The 17875-nt window shown below is 41.7% G+C and overlaps 1 protein-coding gene across 1 annotated transcript; it reads right to left on the bottom strand.

Moving 5' to 3' along the window:
• Nucleotides 1–3683: 3683 nt before the first annotated feature.
• On the bottom strand, nucleotides 3684–16287 carry nherf2 (NHERF family PDZ scaffold protein 2). The gene is made up of 6 exons (XM_033623354.2): nucleotides 15673–16287; nucleotides 15024–15341; nucleotides 7286–7477; nucleotides 5060–5213; nucleotides 4735–4955; nucleotides 3684–4641 (listed from the first exon to the last, which is right to left on the bottom strand). Exons 1-6 carry the CDS (start codon nucleotides 15877–15879, stop codon nucleotides 4474–4476), a joined length of 1260 nt encoding a protein of 419 aa, XP_033479245.1. The 5' UTR covers nucleotides 15880–16287; the 3' UTR covers nucleotides 3684–4473.
• Between the last annotated feature and the right edge of the window lie 1588 nt (nucleotides 16288–17875).

Below are 17875 nucleotides of genomic sequence, written 5' to 3'. Positions count from 1 at the left end.
TGAACTCTCTCCTCAAGATGTTTGAATGAAAATGGGTCCTATGGGTACCCACAGGTCTCCCCTAAACTTAAGATGACTTGTTCCCAGTAAATGTTTTGTTACTTACAATCAATGTGCTCCTTCAAATTAAAAATGAAATTATAGTTGTCTTGTTAAGTAAAACAGCAACCAACCTATTTGATGAACCATGAATCATCTAAACATATATAGGTATATAACATTAAAACAGGATTGTTGTGGAACTCAAAATTTTAACTGTACTGGTATTAGTCTATGTACAACAGATAATTAGTAATATTAACCGTAAAATAAGAAACCAAGTTATATCAGTATGTAATTCCCTAACTCTCTATATAGTTTTTAACTAGCCTGTATACTTCAACAGCATAACAGAATCCCTGAAATGTACTTATGCCCTTTGGTTTTGGTGTGCAACCCCAAGATTTTCACTGATTGTCACTCCACCTGGCACTTCTATGAAAAAAAAGGAAAGCAGTGATATATGCTTAAAAAAACATTGGCACAGGTTTTTATCATTGGAGACAGCTCTGGATGAGTAAAGAAATGATGTTTGATTTTTAACGTTTCTTTTACTTAAAGGTCCTGTGTGTAGGATTCATCAACCTCTGTTGGCAGTAAAGGTATATAATAATCATAACTATGTTTTCATTAGTTAACATTCACCTGAAAATAAGAATCATTGTGTTTTTGTTACCTTAGAACGAGCTGTTTATATCTACATATGGAGCGGCTCCTCTTACACTGAGTACACCATGTTGTTTTTACAGTCTCCCAGAGTGCACAAATCAAAGTTTGGCTCTAGACAGGGCCATTCATGTTTTCCTGTCAGCTACCTTAATTTTTATATTCACTTGGCACACTGGAGAAGTTTTAGTTGGTTGCAGTGTTGCAACTTCACCACTAGATGCCAGTAAACCCTCCATACTAGACCTTTAAATCAAGAGCTTGAACCTATGACAGACTAAATCTGGATATCTGTGATCATCTGAATCAAAATTGTTACCACCTCATAATACTCACACACAGAGGTATTCTGTTGTTCATACAGCAGCTCTACAATCTGAGAAACTATCCAGTGGAAGCTTTTTGTATCTGCACCAAAGGTATTTGCTGTTTTGCGTGCATTATGGCCATCTCTCCAGGAACAGGGATTTGTTGTCGGCCATGTCTCCACAGCTACTCTGAGACCACATACACAATGTGAATAAGCTGTAGGTCTGTCAGAAATCTCACACAAACCACAGATTTGATTCATCTCCAGCGCCATAATTACAGGTTTCTATTACAGTGCATCTTTTCATCCCTGTCATGACATTAGGCCACTTGTGAATACCTCAAGGCTCAGGGTGGAGCTGGGGCAGTGTGAGCTCAGGAAAATCCCTAAGTTGAGACCTCCTCACCATCTCCACCCCAATATATCACTATATCACTCCTGTATTCAGATATCGCTATAAAGCACACACCATCACATGCAGTATAGAAGGTGAGTTTTTGGTCACTATTTGAGACAAAAATGTGGTGCATCTGATACAGTCATGTTTTGACATCAGATATTGTTTAGAGAGATAAAAAAAATCAGGGCACAGGAGATGAAGATAACATCTATATGCCTTTATTGTGCACGTCCCTGTTTTATAGCTGCTGTATAAACTGATATGAACAGGCCTCTCTTGTTCTGCACCCATGTTGAGCCTTTTGTTTACATCTCAATGGATGCTGGCTATTGTTGATGTCGGAGAAAGGGAGTAACTTCCTGAACGGCCCTCCTTGTGGCCAAAGACAGCTATATGATCTGATATAAATCAGTGTCCATCATTAGAACATTTTCAGGTCACTTGCAAACAGAAAAACAGAAGCACACAGCATGTTAACCAGAATGAAAGAGCACCATGTCATGAAAACGTAATAATCATTCATGATAGCTAGCAGGTTGTTAGCTGGTGCTGTTAGCTGTTAATGTCACAGACAGGAGTGCTTTGTTACTTGCTAAGTTGAGGTAGCTGAAGATCATTGTTAGGTGTGTTGCTTGGTGGGTTGCAGTGGTAGAAGAAGCATTTTCTAATCTTATCTTATCTTATCTTATCTTATCTTACTTTTTACGTAGGTAAAAGTTGGAGTACCACACTGTAAAATTACCCTGTTACACATCAACATTCACATTCAACCTATGTAAAATTTCAAGCAACAAAAAGTACTTTAAGAATCAAAAGTAAAAGTGCTCAGAAGCAGCAGATCGGCCCCTGACACCTTACTTATGGTCATGAGCTCTGGGTAGTGACTGAAAGAATGAAGTTGCAGATACAAGTGGCCAAAAGGAGTTTCCTCCATGGGGTGGCTGAGCTTGGCTTTAGAGATAGGGCAAGGAGTTTGGACATCCGGAGGGAGCTTGGAGTAGAACTGCTGCTCCTTCAGGTTGAAAGGGGTCAGTTGAGGTGGTATGGGCATCTGATCAGGATGCCACCTGAACGCCTCCTGTTAGAGATGGTAGGAGGCCCCTGAGCAGACCCAGAGCACGCTGGAGGGATTGCATATCTTGACTGGCCTGGGAACGCCTTGGAGTCCCCTAGGAGGAGCTGGAACGCGTTGATGGGGAGAAGGATGTCAGGAATGCATTGCTCGGCCTGCTGCCCCCGCAACCTGGCTTTGGATAAGAAAATGGATGGATGGATGGATGGATGAGACAGTTCCACCCAAAATCCCTAATACATATTTTCCTCTTACTTGAAGTGTTATTTATCAAGCCAGAGCAGGGGTGTCCAAACTTTTTTTGAATGGGGGCCAAATGAAGTAATATAGAAATACCTGGGGGCCAGCTGCTTCTCGTATCATATGAGTCATAAAAAAAAACACACAAAAAATGAGACAAATGCAACTGTATCATCTTTCAGTGAAAAATGATTAAACTTTCCACTGCTCCTGAAAGCAGTGGCCCTTATTGTTGACTTTATGCTTCTTTGCTGTAGCCATGTCTGCTACCTAACAGGAAATGTCTGTCAGGTAAGCCTTTGTTTGCTTGTTTACCGTCTGTCTAGGAAAGCACATTAGTTCCACCGGCGTAGTTCCTACTGCAAACTATATGACAGTCCTGCCATCATGAGGTGAATGGAAAAAATGCAGTGACCTTGCTTGTTTAACTAATATGGTGTGGTGGGCCAAATAAGGTATATTTTGAACAAGTCGACAAGATTTTGGACGTGCCTGAGCTCTTGGAGATATCAGCCGTAGAGATGTCTGCCTTCTCTTGAACATAAAGGAACTACATGGGACCTGGCTTGTGATGCTCAAAGAACAAAAACATAAATTTGAAACACACAACAGCAATGTCTCTTTCCAGATGGCATGACCCAATTTTTCAAGATAATCCACAGACCTCGTTGTGAGCAGTTTCATGAAGGAACTATTTTCTTTCTGCCAAACTACATCCGCCGACTGTATCACCATGAAGAAGGAAGCTTACGCAGGACTTCATATTGAAACCATGGTCATTTGGTCCCGGCTGCCTATCAAGCAAGTAGGGTTAGCCAACGTAGTTTAGCCTACTATGACAGGCTACAATGTGGATACAAGGCCGGGTCAAGGACCTCATGATAGGCCAAAAGATTGCTCACCCAACAACACATTTCACGATATACTGATAACCGACATCCAACAGTGGTATTTACACATGTTCTGAAAGTTTATTTCACATTGTGAGAAGATTCAGCTCAGCACATTTGAGAGAAAAATCCTCAAAAAGCTACAACAAGAGATCAGAGGGCCTACAGTTTTTTTCCTATACCATCTGTCTTTAAAACGTTTCCCCTTTGCAGAAATTACTCTAACATTGAAGAGAAGCACTGAGGTGATCCAACATCAAACATTTCATAACTTAAGCCTGTACCATTTCCTTGTATTTACATTTTAAAGTGACATTCTACATTAAATAAAAGCTAATATGACTACTCCAGTACTCAGCTGTTATTAGCTCATTGTAAAGTGAGAAGAAACCATGACTTCAAAAAATAAAATCTAACAAAGTTACAACAGAAAAGTGTATCTACAGAAAACATGCTGTAATAGACTCATCGTCACTATGGCTCTGAAATGATTAGGATTGGATAAAGAGAAACAATGTGCACTGACCAGGCACCATATGAATGGGTGAGTCTCTTAGTTGATGGTCTGCCAGTCATTAAGTCATTGTTTAATGCAGTGTATTGTAAGATATTTGACACATCCACAGAGCATGTCTTTGTCCTTATAGATACTGTAAAATAAGCATCTAGAGCATACTATCAGACATCTTATAATGTAGCTTTACACAGCACAAAATTTAGGAGTATTACTACCAGTGTTACTACCTTCATCTTTTTCCTTTTCATGACTCTTTCTTTGACTGTGCCTCTGCAAGATCAAGGTACAGTATTTCTATCATTCCTCGTTCTATGCCGTTCTTCTCCTTGTGTTCTGGGATCAGAAGTTGCTGAAGATCTCTTGTTTCTTATTCCAGTCCATAGCAGGTGCTCTCTTCCTGTTGCGGCCAGCGAGGGCCTTTTGTCTAGCCTCGGCAGCTGTGGGGCTTAGACGCAGGCCACTTTCCACAAAAGGGTCCGAAACACGCCTGTCGTCCTCATCAGGAACCTGCAATGCCCACAAATGTACATGTGTTACGCACACACTCACTGAGGTCTTACTTTTTTGACTGCTTTGTTTCTCCTACGCCTCTTCTCTCACCTGAATGCTCATGTCCGAGCTGCTGATCTCTGATTGGGTGGTGGAACTTCTTGAGGACTGAGACGCTGAGCTCCCATTGGTGCGGGACTTTGGGGATGAATTTGTGATCGGGGAGTCTGTCAGTGTGACGTTTATGACTGGTGGATCTGTAGGGGGGAGTTCAGTGGTCGGAGAGGGGGTGGGTGGGATGCTATCTGGGGGTGATTCATCCAGGTAGACCTCTGTGGAAGAGTAAAGAGAAACATGTAAGATGTTCTGTCTGAAAAGAGAGAGCAGTGTAAGTGTATGTTTATGTGTGCGAGTGTTTGTCTGTGTACAATTTGACCTTTGATATGGCTGGAGGAAGGTCTGACCCCAAGTCTGTGGAAGAGCTCGTCCGTCTCCTGGTCGACCACTAGAAGGCGCACCTCCTCCCCTTCAGCCCTGATGAGTGTCACCACCTCTGAGTGCCTCAGGCCCTCTATGTTTACTCCGTTCACCTGAGCCAGAGAAAAAGGAGACGTCAGAAGAAACAGACACAGTGGAGGGAAGTGAAAATGTAGAAGAGATGCAGAAACAATAACTGAGAGCCCTAATACGACCGACAGGAGACAGGGCAGAGATTAAGAAGTAGCCATAACACAAGCAGAAGGTACAGTATGTCTTGCCTCATGGACCATCAACAGATAGAATCTGTGATTTGAGTAGAAGCTGGTTTATTTGCATGAGTTCCCTTCCTGCTGCCACTCTTCCTCTACATAACATTAACTGTACAACATTCAGATGGAAAAGGAAAAAAAAGTCTAAATCATGCAAGCACACATATTTCTGACAGCATGTGATGCACAGGAGCGTAAATATAAACAGTGCTGGCATATTGGTTGCACTGGGGCCTGCAGGGTTTGTGAGGGGCCCTCTAACAGTAGCTCCTTTTACACTGCATGTTTGAGGCAGGAATATTGCAGCGTTAAACCGCCTTGCCATTCTGTATATAGGGTACGATGGTGGACCAGAATTGTCTCACCTTTCAGCCGGCAGTGGAGGTAGTTACATCACCAAATCTAAGTCTGTGTAAAAGAGACAGCCGACAGGACATGACTGTGCATGGGACAGGTGTGACTTTTTTTGCTGTGTTGTGTGTAGAATTAAAAAGCAGCTAGCAGCAGTTAACAACTGACAGTGACTGAAAATGTCCGCAAATTGGGAAAACAATGAGATTTGGGAGCTCCTTACCATCTGAGCAGAGGACGAGATCAGCCGGCATATAACAGAGACAGTAAATGATTGATACTGCCTTGTTATGCCATTGGTATTGTTTAGAAAGTACTGCCAATGTGTATATGTGCACTACTTATGCATCACACCAGATGCTGATGCTGTTGCGTTAAATGTTATGCCTGTTACATCTCTTTTATTTCTGTGTTACTGTATAAAATCACACACTGGAGCGGCATGATGCTGCTGTTGTTTGGTTCTGTGTAAAAATGCACAGGTGGCATGAGGAGGTACTTCAGCAGCCCTGTAGCACAATCTCTGTGTAAAAAGGGCAAATGTGTCGGGTAGAGAACAGCCCCTTGCAAGTGATACAGAATGCTACCTTGTAAATACACCTGTGTTTTAAGAAGAGCTTTTGCTGCTGTTGTCCAATGTTCAGTTTCTATTTCATCACGCAATGAGACAAGACGATACAAAGTGCTGCAGAGATGATGTATTTCTGTAGGCTGACGTGAGAGTTAGCACCGCCCTGGCTCCCTCATCAAATAGCCAGTGGGATTTTTCAAGCTTTGTTCAGCAAGATAATCTTCATAAATGAACACAACGTTTATGATGTACAGTATATGCAATCGGCAGTAGTAAAAACCTAAATTTAGGCTGTAAACAAAGTACACCACAGTCGCATGACATCAACATCGCCACCCCAACAAGGCCATGAAGCTGTGTTTGGCATGATGGCGTTTTTTAGTCTAATTTAGCCAGTTGTTAGCAATGGCCTTTTTAAAGACACGTTAAGGCTTTAAAATTTAAGTGTGGGGTGTTTACTGATGTGTTTTATTTTATGAGCAAGCAGTCATGTCTTTTGTGTGTGTGTGTGTGTGTGTGTGTGTGTGTGTGTGCTTTAAGACTGGTAACTTAAGTGCACTGGTTCCCTTAATAAGTGCACTGGGGCTCTTTATAACTGTTTTAAACCACTGGTGACGCACATGCAGTCATGCAGTCATGCAGTCATGCAGCCATGCAGTCATGTGTACATGTCCACATGAAAGGACACAAACACACCTCTTCGACACCCCCATTCAAGATTATCCCTGGTCTTCTTTTCTTCCTTTCCCCCTTTAAACATCACCCCTCTCTCCCACCCACTCTAAACCTGAGTCCAGCTAATCTGCTCTAATCCAATCAATGCACAGACCTGATTAATGTGGGGAGTGTTGACATTGTTTTTCCCATCAGTTGCCTAAAATTTACCTCTGACAAGTGCAGTGCATCAAGTCTGCATATGTACTCTGAAAACTGGGGGGTGTCATCCTTTCTGCCTCATTTATTTCAGAGTGTGTGTGTGCTCAGGTCGTACCTCCACTAGTCTGTCTCCAGGCTGGATGCCTGCACTCTCAGCAGCTGAGCCGGGGTCCACTGATCGGACAAACTGTCCGCGCCTTGTCTTATTGCTGTGCAAGTTGAAGCCGTAGCCGTATTCCCCCTTCACCAGGTGACACAGGCGGGGGATGAGCTCAGCTGTCGGCTCTGGTGAGGGCTGCACTTGCAGCTGTGATGGGACATAAATGAGAACTTTAACAATCAGGATATTAGAGAAGAGGGCATTCAAATGTTGTCTGTAATTTAGAGTCAAATATGTTACCAACTTATTAGGTACACCTGTTCAATCGGTAGCAGCAACAGATTTCAATTTATATCATGATATAAAACTAACAAACTTGAGTTTTTTTGAACTGATGTATCCATTACAGTGTCTAACAAATCTGCATTTATGTTTTTTATTAAAAGTTACATTACCAGTGGGTGGTGATGCATTTTAAGTGTAGATTGAGCTGAATTGTATGCACTGCTTTATCCTGCAAAAATAATGTAAACTTGATTTTTTTTTTTTTTTAAATGAATGCAAACTTGATGTTCATTTTGTGGATTACACAACTCAAGCAAGTTTCAAAATCCTCAGATTGTCATATCAGACAGAAATTAATTGCTGCTTGTAATATAATTAAAAATACATGCAGAAATATAAAGTATTAAGTATGCTGTTTAAACTTGCAAAAATACCGCTCTGGTCATTTAAATATATGATCATATTTGAGTCTGTAGATTGTGATGATGATGATGTTGAATGTTATTTCCTCTCACAATAAAAAAATGCATTCTCCTAAAACACCACCGCTAATTATGGCCTCAAAAATGACCATTAATCAGTGAGATTAATCAACATCTTTCTGACGAAGTGTCAACGAACATGAAAATCCTTTGTAACAGTAGGAGATAGTGCAGCATTTCACTAAGCTGTGCAGATTATGCAGGTCAACTTTCAGTGCAGTTAAAAATTCTATCCAGAATAATGATTCCAAGAATACTGTAATCTAACATAAACAAAGCCCAACCACAGGTGTAACTATGAAATTGATACATGTGTGACTGTGCGATGAAGGAGAAAGTGACTGGTAGGATGTGCCGGTGGCCTCGGTGCTTAGCAGAGTGGGCTAAGTGGATCTGGTTGAGAGACATTAAGACTGATCCTGAGCATAATGACCGACGACAAGAGTTGACACACTGCATGACTCACCCGCCGACCGGGCCTACACCTCCACTACTAGGAACATGCTGGCTGTGTGTGCGTGCTCTGTGCCAGGACCGCACTTCAGTCCCCATCCTGAGGGTAGTCTAGGATAGAGACTGTCTAGTGACACTGCCGTGACTGCGCCTTCACGGGTAAACTGACCTGACAGATCTCTGTGTCCTTTCTGCTCCGTCAACAACAGACTCATTGAACTCACGCACACACAGTGTCCACAGGGCTGTGAGTAATGAATGAATAATAATATACAGCAGAGAACATCCCTGTCCGTCAGCCAGAGTGTGAGCCATAGTGATGAAGCAGAACACCTTGGTCACAAATCACCATGGTGACAGGTCAGGTCATTGTGGTGACAGGTCACCATGTCTTCTACTGGTTTTAAAGATCTAAGATTTAATTTGCTGGCCTGTTTACTATATTTGTCCCATCAGCCCAAATCAATTAACTCACACACACACACACACACACACACACACACACACACACACACTGACATAATGCTTTCCCTTGCTCTTTACCATCACTGTAAAGGTGCATTATTATTATAACAAAAAAACAAGTACTAATTAACAGCAATACAAAAATATATAAAATTCTGCTGAAACTGAGACAGCCAGTCAGAGTTACACTGCTGTCTTATCTTCACACATGGTGTCTGCCTATAGTTTATATTACAGCTTGCTTTACTCAGTTTTAATAAGACCATAATAGCAAAAAAATAAATAAATCAGCAAACATCATATATCAACTCCATTTGGAATATTGTTTGGTAGGGGAGACCAGAGTTGGTTGGCTTCAAGGGTTGATGGGCACACAGCTATTTTCTGGTCACAGAAATGTGAATGTAACATCAGAATATGTGGTTTTTGACGTATATTCATGTAATATGTCAAAACATGTGAAAGTCACTAAACTTTTTTGGTGAGGATAACATGGGTTTTATTGTATCAAAAGTGAAAAAAGTCGTCTGTGTCTAAATTAATTACAAATCTGAGTTGCATAAAGATATTACAGATGTGTTACTTCTAGTTAATAGACAAAGAAATCAATTACATTTTGATATACGCTTATTAGAGGGGAGAGTGATGAGTGATGGTAACTGATGAAATTCATTGAAAGGTTGGGTCAAATGTGAGTGGGGTTGGTTGGCACACTGACTTTAGGGTTGTTTTTGGTTGGGACATGTGCCAACCATTGTAAAATTAAGAGCTGTAACTTAAACTGTATTTTGAGAATTTAAACTATCTTTAAGATTAAAAACCATTTTTATATTGTTTGGTTATTATTTTGAATGGTCAGTGACAAACGTAATTAGACATTCCTACTGATAAATTGCTTAAAATGTTTCTGTTCTATTTAAAGTTCATGTTTTCTGGTTCTAAATTAAATTAAATGTTCAGATTGTTTTTTTGGTTGCTTCATTTTTTTTTTTTTTTTGTAACTATGGTATTTTAACATCATGCCAACCAACCCCTGTGATGGTACTGGTTGGCACAAGTGCACAATATGACTTTAATTACAGATCACTCAAGTTTAGAAAACATTTGTATACATTAGAATATATTTGTTAACAGCTGAGACCTTAACCTTTTATTAGTTAGAATATTCTAACATTAATTATGCCAGAGAAAAATGTAAAAAAGGGAAAAGTGTGCCAACCAACCTTGGTCTCTCCCACAGTTGGTGTTGTCATTAGCTGCACCAAAGATTCACTTTATGTTGGACTGAGGGCAGACTGGATGCTAGAGTCAGTACATTTACATGACACTGGAGAAGATCGATTTATTGTGTTAGTCTGACTAAAACTGGACTTTTAAAATGCATGTAAACATGTCAGTCCAACTAAAATTAAACTGAATCAAATTTCTCACTAACACACTATGATAATGGAATTGGAAGTCAAATTACTCCTGCATGTATACCAAACCCAAACTGGCCTAGGCACAGAGCTGTAAAGTAAAGTTGTCCATGATGGTACCAGTTTGCTGCTGACTAACTGTAGCTAACTTGTTTGTTGATTGTCTGGTCTGTGACATAATAGGTCAACTGGAAAAAGGTACAATACAAACAAGCTGCAAGGGGGCATATCGCTACCTATTGTAGTGCAGTCAGATATTCTTTGGTCAGTAAATCCATTCCTGTCCCATGCTTGTATACTGGGACAAGGACAGTAGTCCAATTAAATGGCCTAGTTGAACTATAATGGTAGCTTGACTTAACTGTGCATGTAAACGTACTGAGTGACTTACTATCACCTCTTGAGGTATAAGTAGTATTATATGTCAGGATGGGCCGGGGCTAGCTGGTAATCATGCTCATTTCGGTAGATATCTACGTCGACGTCTTTGACAAAACGTCAAAACTATTACTTCTTCACATTTCTGTTAAACGCAGAGATTCCTTCTCTTGTCTTGCAGCATTTAACAGATGAGTCAAATACCATGAATTTAACAGGAGATTAAAAAAAACTGTGTTTGTTTTTAACTTTTTGAGAGAGTAAAAGTCATTCAGGAAGGTTAGTGAAAGTGTTGCATTTGTGTGTGTGTGAGTGACAGATCCAGGCTGTTGTGTGGCCGTGATAGCAGCCAACACCATGGTTATGTAAGACTACTGTATATGGGTGTCTGCTGCCATAACAACATCATGCCACAATGAAATTGTGTCTGTATTTACGTGTACAATGTGAATGTCACAAGACGAATGACACTGGAGTGAAGAGATGGGAGAGAGAGATAACGTGTGTGTGAGTGTGTGCCTGCTGTGTGTATGCTGACCGAGCGCGTGAAAGGCTTCAATGGCGTCGGCCTGGGATTAATACACCACAATGGTTTCCTGATCTGAGCTGCTGAATTAATGGACAAAAATAATTACTCACTCATTTACATAACACTCAGTGACAATGTCTCAAAGTTGATTTTGGGTATAATTAATGCATTTTAATAGATGAAAAAAAAACCCCTCCCAAATTAATTTCTACTGAGCACTTTAACTCACAGAAAATCAAGGTAAAGTCCAGGTGCTCTTGCAGATTAAAAGTTTGTCACTAAAAGGCTCATTTTTCAAGCAATCTTTGGTAAAGCAAGGAGAAAAGTTCTGTATACAACATTCAGAACATTAATATAGCAGCAAACAACTATTTGTTACGTAAAGACAGTGGGCTAGTGACGTCCTGAGCTAAGGCTGAAGGTACCTCTGTGTCTGTTGTAATCTGAACCTCTCTGTTTGTTGTTGTGATAGAGGGTCTGACTGTGCATGTTAGTGCATGTGTGCCCCTCTGTGTGTATCCCACTGGCTAGCTATTAGCTGCCACTCTGCTCCTCGTCATACAGTGGTTACCGCTGATGTTGGGATGGGTCGTTGCAGAAGCATTTATAGCACCCAACTTCCAGTACATGGTGGCTGCATGGTTGAGTATGGGCATCAAAACTACTTGGTTAGGTTTAGAAAAAGATTGTGGATCCCTTTAAAATATCTATATTTGTTGGGGGGCGCAAGTATGCAGTAAATTATGTAACTACGTCATGCAATGTGACATAACTACGTAAAGGATTCAAGTAAAGTTAAAAGGAATTAATGTTGACTTTAAACTTCACATGGGACAAAAACAGCGCTCTCCTGGGTTAAAGTCCTGTTTGTTGACCTATCCACAACTTTAACCTCCTTCTACATGGGCTGTCTTGCTCTTTATATTACCTATAGGGCCGTAACATTAACCAGTTGATTAATTTGTGTGTCCACACTAACAAAAGATTGTGATTTACTTTCCATTGTCACTGTTTCCATGGTGTCAGCACAGGTAGCTGTGGCTCAGAAGGTAGAGTGGGTCGTCCACCAACTGGAAGATCAGTGGTTTGAGTGTACATGCCAGAGCATCCTTGAGCAAGATACTGAACCCCAAATTGCTCCTGATGACTGTTTAATCAGAGTGTGTTAAAAACTGAGTAGCAGGTAGCACCTTGTATGGTTGCCTCAGCCACCAGTGTATGAATGGATGTGTGAATGGGTGAATGTGGCTCTTGTGTAAAAGCGCTATGAGTGGTCAGTCCATTTACCATCCAATTTTAAAACCATCACCATGCAATGTGGTGTTAAGAAGTTATTGTCATTTCACATATATCTGAGAGACCAGGTTGTGTTGTTTGCTCTGTCAGCACTGTTGCTGTTGTTAGCACTGTTTACACTGTTAGCACCATTAGCTGCTAGCCACTGGCTGAGCAACCTCCATGTAGAGAGCCATGTGCAGACATCCTCTGAATCATCATACAGAGCTCCTTCAAAAGCCTTTAGTTTGTCAGGTATATTAATGGTTAAAAGCTCAGACAGTTTGTGTCCTCAACAGGGCTTCATAACAACGGAAGTTATCTTAAAATGTCTGCCCTTCCTAATGGTGTTTTATAGAGTCAAGTGTTTCTCCATGTAGAGATGGACACAATAACACAGGCACATTATAATGTAATTTGTTCATTTATACATTCACAACTGCCCTGTAATAAAAAAATAAAATAAAACATTTCTGAAGCGTATTAAGTTTTGGTTGCAGCTTTAGTCGGCTCATATTTCCAGCCTGTGGTGGTTGTGATGTAATGTTGTGTGCACATGTAGCAGCGGGGCTGCTGTTTTTGCGTATGATGCTGTTTGATCTGAACCTCTAACCAAAACTGATAAAGAGAGCTGTGATGGCCAGCCAAGGGGCAGCCTGTATTTACCCTGCTTTCAGCTAAACAGATGGCAGCTTGACGTGAGCAGTTGTTCTTGAAGATCCTGGTCCACTTTGTTTGGAGCCCAAACACTAAGCTCAATCTCCGACAAACAGTTCCCAGTTAGTCCTGCAGCCGGGCTGACATTAAGTACGTCACAGTGATGTCTGGTTGGCACTTGTGGACATATTGTTTTGCTATGTTGCACTTGCTGGCACAGAAATGTAGAAATTTGGCTGGGTGTGTGCTTTAGTAACAAGAAAGTTTCATTTTAGAGTATGAGGTTGCGTGCCTCCAGCCCAAATATACTATCTATGCAAAGAGTTTGATTGTGCAACATTGCTATCCTAAAATCTGATCCCTCCTGTGTCTGCACGATATGTTCTTTCTTCCCTCGACACTCAAAGCCTGCTTTGTTGAAAACACTCAAATTAAAGCCAAGCAGACTGGATGAGTGATAAAATCTGAGCTCATACTGAACAGTCAAGCACAGTCTATGTCCGTTACAAAGCCCTGAGTGCAACACCTGCACCTGGACTGGTAAAGGAAAAACTCTGAACAGAAGATGTCTTACATTTTAATTAAACAACTTAGCCTTTGTACGTTTTAATTTGACTGTTTAAAGCCCTGTATACAAAACAGTATAACACTGGGGACAAGTGTTCCAGGCAAATTCAACTCCACCAAGTTCACACCTAATCACATTTCTTTTCATTCACTTTGACTGAACAATACCTACAGCTCTGTTTGTTTGTTTCTGCAGGAAATGCGGTCAGATGAGCAGGGTTTTGTCTCTGGTGTCTGCAGTCACGTGGGAAGAATCCTAAAGCTGTTAGCGTGAGGTGTTAACACTCAGTATGCAAAAGAGACAGCACTCTTTAAACACAATATGCATCTGAAGTGTTCACACCACTTACAGACTACAGTGGCTTGTAAAGCAGATGTTTAAGTGACAGGGAGAGTTAAAAACAGGATAATAAAACCCAGAGGCAGCTTCTCCTATAGGAGACATAGGTGACCACCAATGGCGCCACCTGAGGGTGGGGGTGGGTGAAGGGGTGGCACCATTAAAACTACAGAGAAGTCGTTTTTTCCCCCAAAATGTTTCCTTTTATTATTAATTTTGTTTGTTAGCTAAGTTGTTCACTTGTGTTGATTTCCAATTTTGCTCTTGTTCATAGTAAATACACTAAATAGAAAGGATAACAACATTTATTTATTTATTTTGTGGGGGGTGGGTGTCACCAGGGGAAGCTTTACTGGGGGGCTGAATGTGTTTGATCCGACACTGATAAAACCCATTGCTGCACTGTGGCGGGAAGAGGGTGCAAAAATTTAATCCTGCTGCAAATTTGGCCGAAAGAAATGTTGTATTGGTATTATGTCTTTGCAAGACATCTGGCTGAATAAAATAAAACATCCTTTCAAGCCACCCAACCTTTAACCTGCATAAACACCTCTACTTGGATGTTTTCAGTCCCACCTGCTCAGAGAAGTCTCTAGACTCTCTCTAAAAGAAACTACTTTGGGACTGAATCCAGCCAGCAGGACACCCAAGTGCTCAAATCCAGATTAGTGCTAGACAGACATCAGGTAAGAGTAAATAAGCTCACGGTCATGCGCAGTCTTAACACAGTAACACACTGCCCATTAACTACTTCAACTCTAGAGTTTTGGACTCTTCCCTCACCTTTCTTTGGTTAAAAACTATGCAGATAATCTGAAAATCTCTCTGAATTTTTGACTGTGTTGTTCAAGTGGTGTATGAGAGAGCACAAACAAGGGTCTGATGTATTGATGTCCACTCTTACCTCTGTGTCTGTTGTTGTACTTGATGTCACTGAGGATCTCTTGACCTTTTCTTGTGTGATGGTGTGTATGGGTGAGTTTGCAGCAGGAGGGTGAAATGAGTGTGTGTGGTTGGGTTTGGGTGACAGAGGTGAGTTCCCTCTGGGTATGGGAGAAGCAGTAGGTGTGGGCCTGGGCGAAGGCCGCGGAGAGAGGGTGCCCATCTCGATGGCCAGGTCCTCCGTGCAGGCCAGGCCCTGGCTACGGAGGTAGTCATCCGTCTCTCTGTCCACCACCAGCAGCCTGGTGCGGTGAGCCACTGCACGGATCCGGTCCACCACCTGCAGAGAGAAGGGAGCAGAGGAACAGGGTAGGCTAAGACAAATGAAAACAGGATCTGTGTGAGGTTATTTAATGCATGTTTTCCCACCCTGGACAACACATAACATTCTTTAAGCACAACAATGACACCCAGTGATTCCCATTACACAAAGCTCACATTGACCCATTTTAGTACCCCCCCTCCTCCTCCTCAGGCAAAGGAAAAGTGGTCTAACAGGTATAGAACTCATTGTCTGTACCTCAGAGAGTTTATGTGCCTCTCCTAGCTTCTCTAACACGCAAGGACTTGTCTGTGATTTTAAAAAAGTAACTTATTGAGCCATCACTCACTTGATGGTGAGATGCGTTCTCCACATTCTCCCCGTTCACCTCAACCACCCGGTCTCCTGGTCGCAGCCCGGCCAGGTCAGAAGAGGAGCCGGGCTCCACTTTGCGGATGAACTGTCCGCCTCTATTCCGCTCACCGTGCAGGTGAAACCCATAGCCGCGCTCTCCTATGGTCAGGAAACAGAGCCTTGGCCTCAACTCGCTCTCCATCCCAACGCGTCAATAGGGTGGAAAACAAGTGTCTCAGGAGAATAAACAGGTGCTTGTCCAAAGAGCGGTGGGAAGTCTCTTGCTCTTAATCCAACGTACGGCTGCGCGCTCCAGTGACCAAAAGATCATCATCATCTATCATGATGCGAGTTCATTAATAATCCCCAATTGTTCAGAAAGCACAAGTCAGAAAACTGGGCTAAAACTAATGAGTGTTTAATCCATCATGCAATTACCAAAGGGTGCAAATGCGAGCGCGCAAAAGTGGTGCGTAAAATAATAGCCAAAACCCGCGGACAGGGGCTAAATCCCGACCATCGCGGGAATAATCCAAGAGATCAGAGATTAGAAAGCTTTTCCTCGCACGTAACACTTAATTCCCCTCGTCAGATGGGTGTGTGTCCTCCTGTCCGAACCGGCGCGAGAGTGAAGAGGCGTCAACAACAGATGCCACTAGACGTCCCCCGCAGCGCACACCTGATGACGCAGCGCAGCCGCAATGTCCTGGCACAAATGATAGCTTGGGAACAGTAATGAGGCTGTTAGGAGTTTCTCTGGACAAATTATTTGTTTAGTGATAAAATTAGCTCACAGCCGAGAGGCGTGTTAAATGTGGCCACTGACATTTGCTCCTAAAACAGTTCGTCTAGAGAGTGAGAGGTTTGTCGCAGGTGGAACCAGACTGTGACCTAAGAACAGAAATCGTCTATCAGGAGAGCCAAGTTTAAGGGTGTGTATTGTTGATATTCAGGGAAGATGAGACATCCAGAGGCAAATATTAGTGAGGACAACATAGCTGCTCACACAGCCAGTAGTGATATTCAGATCATTCAGTAAATATTACAAGTAAAAGTCCTGCATTCAAAACGTAAGAGTGTGTATTAGTATAAAATGCACTGAAGTACACACTACTGTCAGTGTTATACAAGTATATTATTGGATCATTTTTATTAATGTATTAATGTACATTTGAACGATTTATTTGAAAAGTAACTATAGGTCTTCATAGAACTGCAACTATTAATTGATTAATAAATAAAAAGAAAATGAATCCCTTACTATTTTGATAATCAAATAATTGTTTCATTGATTTTTCAAGCAAAACTGTCACACATTTGCTGGTTCCAGCTTCTTAAATGTGAGAATTTGCTGCTTTTCTTTGTCATTTATGGTATTAACCAAATAATTTTTGGGTTTTGGGCTGTTACTTGGACAATTTAAGCAATTTAAAGATGCAACTTTGGACTATTTTTCTTTAAATTTTATATACTTGACGATTAAATGAATAATCTTGAAAATAACTGGCAGATTGCTGTGATCCGTAATGGAAATAATCTCATCTCAACTCAAATTTACTTATAAAGCACATTTAAAAACAACTCATGTTGACCAAAGTGCTGCACAAAAGGAATGACTTGCTAAAAACACATACAGGAGAGGCAACATAACTGTCAGGTAGACAGCTCACACATTTAGAGACACAACACACACAGGCATGCGTCACAAGGAAAACCACATCAGGGGGACTCAAACACTAATGAATAAAAGTAGGTCTTAAATCTGGACTTAAATGAGTCAGTGGAGGGGGCCGATCTGATTGGGAGGGGGATGCTGTTCCACAGTTTGGGGGAGACACAGCAAAGGTACGATCACCCCTGAGCTCAAGTCTGGAGCTGGGACAGCCAGGAGCCCCGGGTCAGCTGACCTGAGGGACCAAGACGTAGAATAGGGGGTTAGAAGGTCTGCGATGGATAGGGCCAGACCATTAAGGGCTTTGTACACAAACAAAAGAACCTTAAAGTCAATGCTGAACTCCACAGGCAGCCATTGGAGAGAGGCAGATGTGATATGGTCTCTCCTCTGGGTACCTGTGAGGAGTCTGGCAGTGGCGTTCCGAACCAGCTGGAGGCAGGAGCGGGACAGTTGCAGTCCTAGCTCTTCAATAAATGTACTGAAATAAAAAATGTAGGCTACATGAGTAAATATGCGTAGTTAC

This window comes from Epinephelus lanceolatus, chromosome 3, assembly GCF_041903045.1.
Source record: "Epinephelus lanceolatus isolate andai-2023 chromosome 3, ASM4190304v1, whole genome shotgun sequence".
In the NCBI taxonomy this organism is placed as follows: Eukaryota; Metazoa; Chordata; class Actinopteri; order Perciformes; family Serranidae; genus Epinephelus; species Epinephelus lanceolatus.
This window is presented reverse-complemented; position numbering and strand designations above follow the sequence as displayed.

What these genes read in the sequence shown, in the direction of transcription:
- nherf2 (XM_033623354.2), bottom strand. Translation starts at nt 15,879, where the DNA reads ATGGAGAGCGAGTTGAGGCCAAGGCTCTGTTTCCTGACCATAGGAGAG. An exon ending in AGAACGCATCTCACCATCAA is followed by an intron (nt 15,342 to 15,672) that starts GTGAGTGATGGC and finishes TTCTCTCTGCAG; the next exon opens with GTGGTGGACCGGATCCGTGC. An exon ending in GTACAACAACAGACACAGAG is followed by an intron (nt 7,478 to 15,023) that starts GTAAGAGTGGAC and finishes GTCCCATCACAG; the next exon opens with CTGCAAGTGCAGCCCTCACC.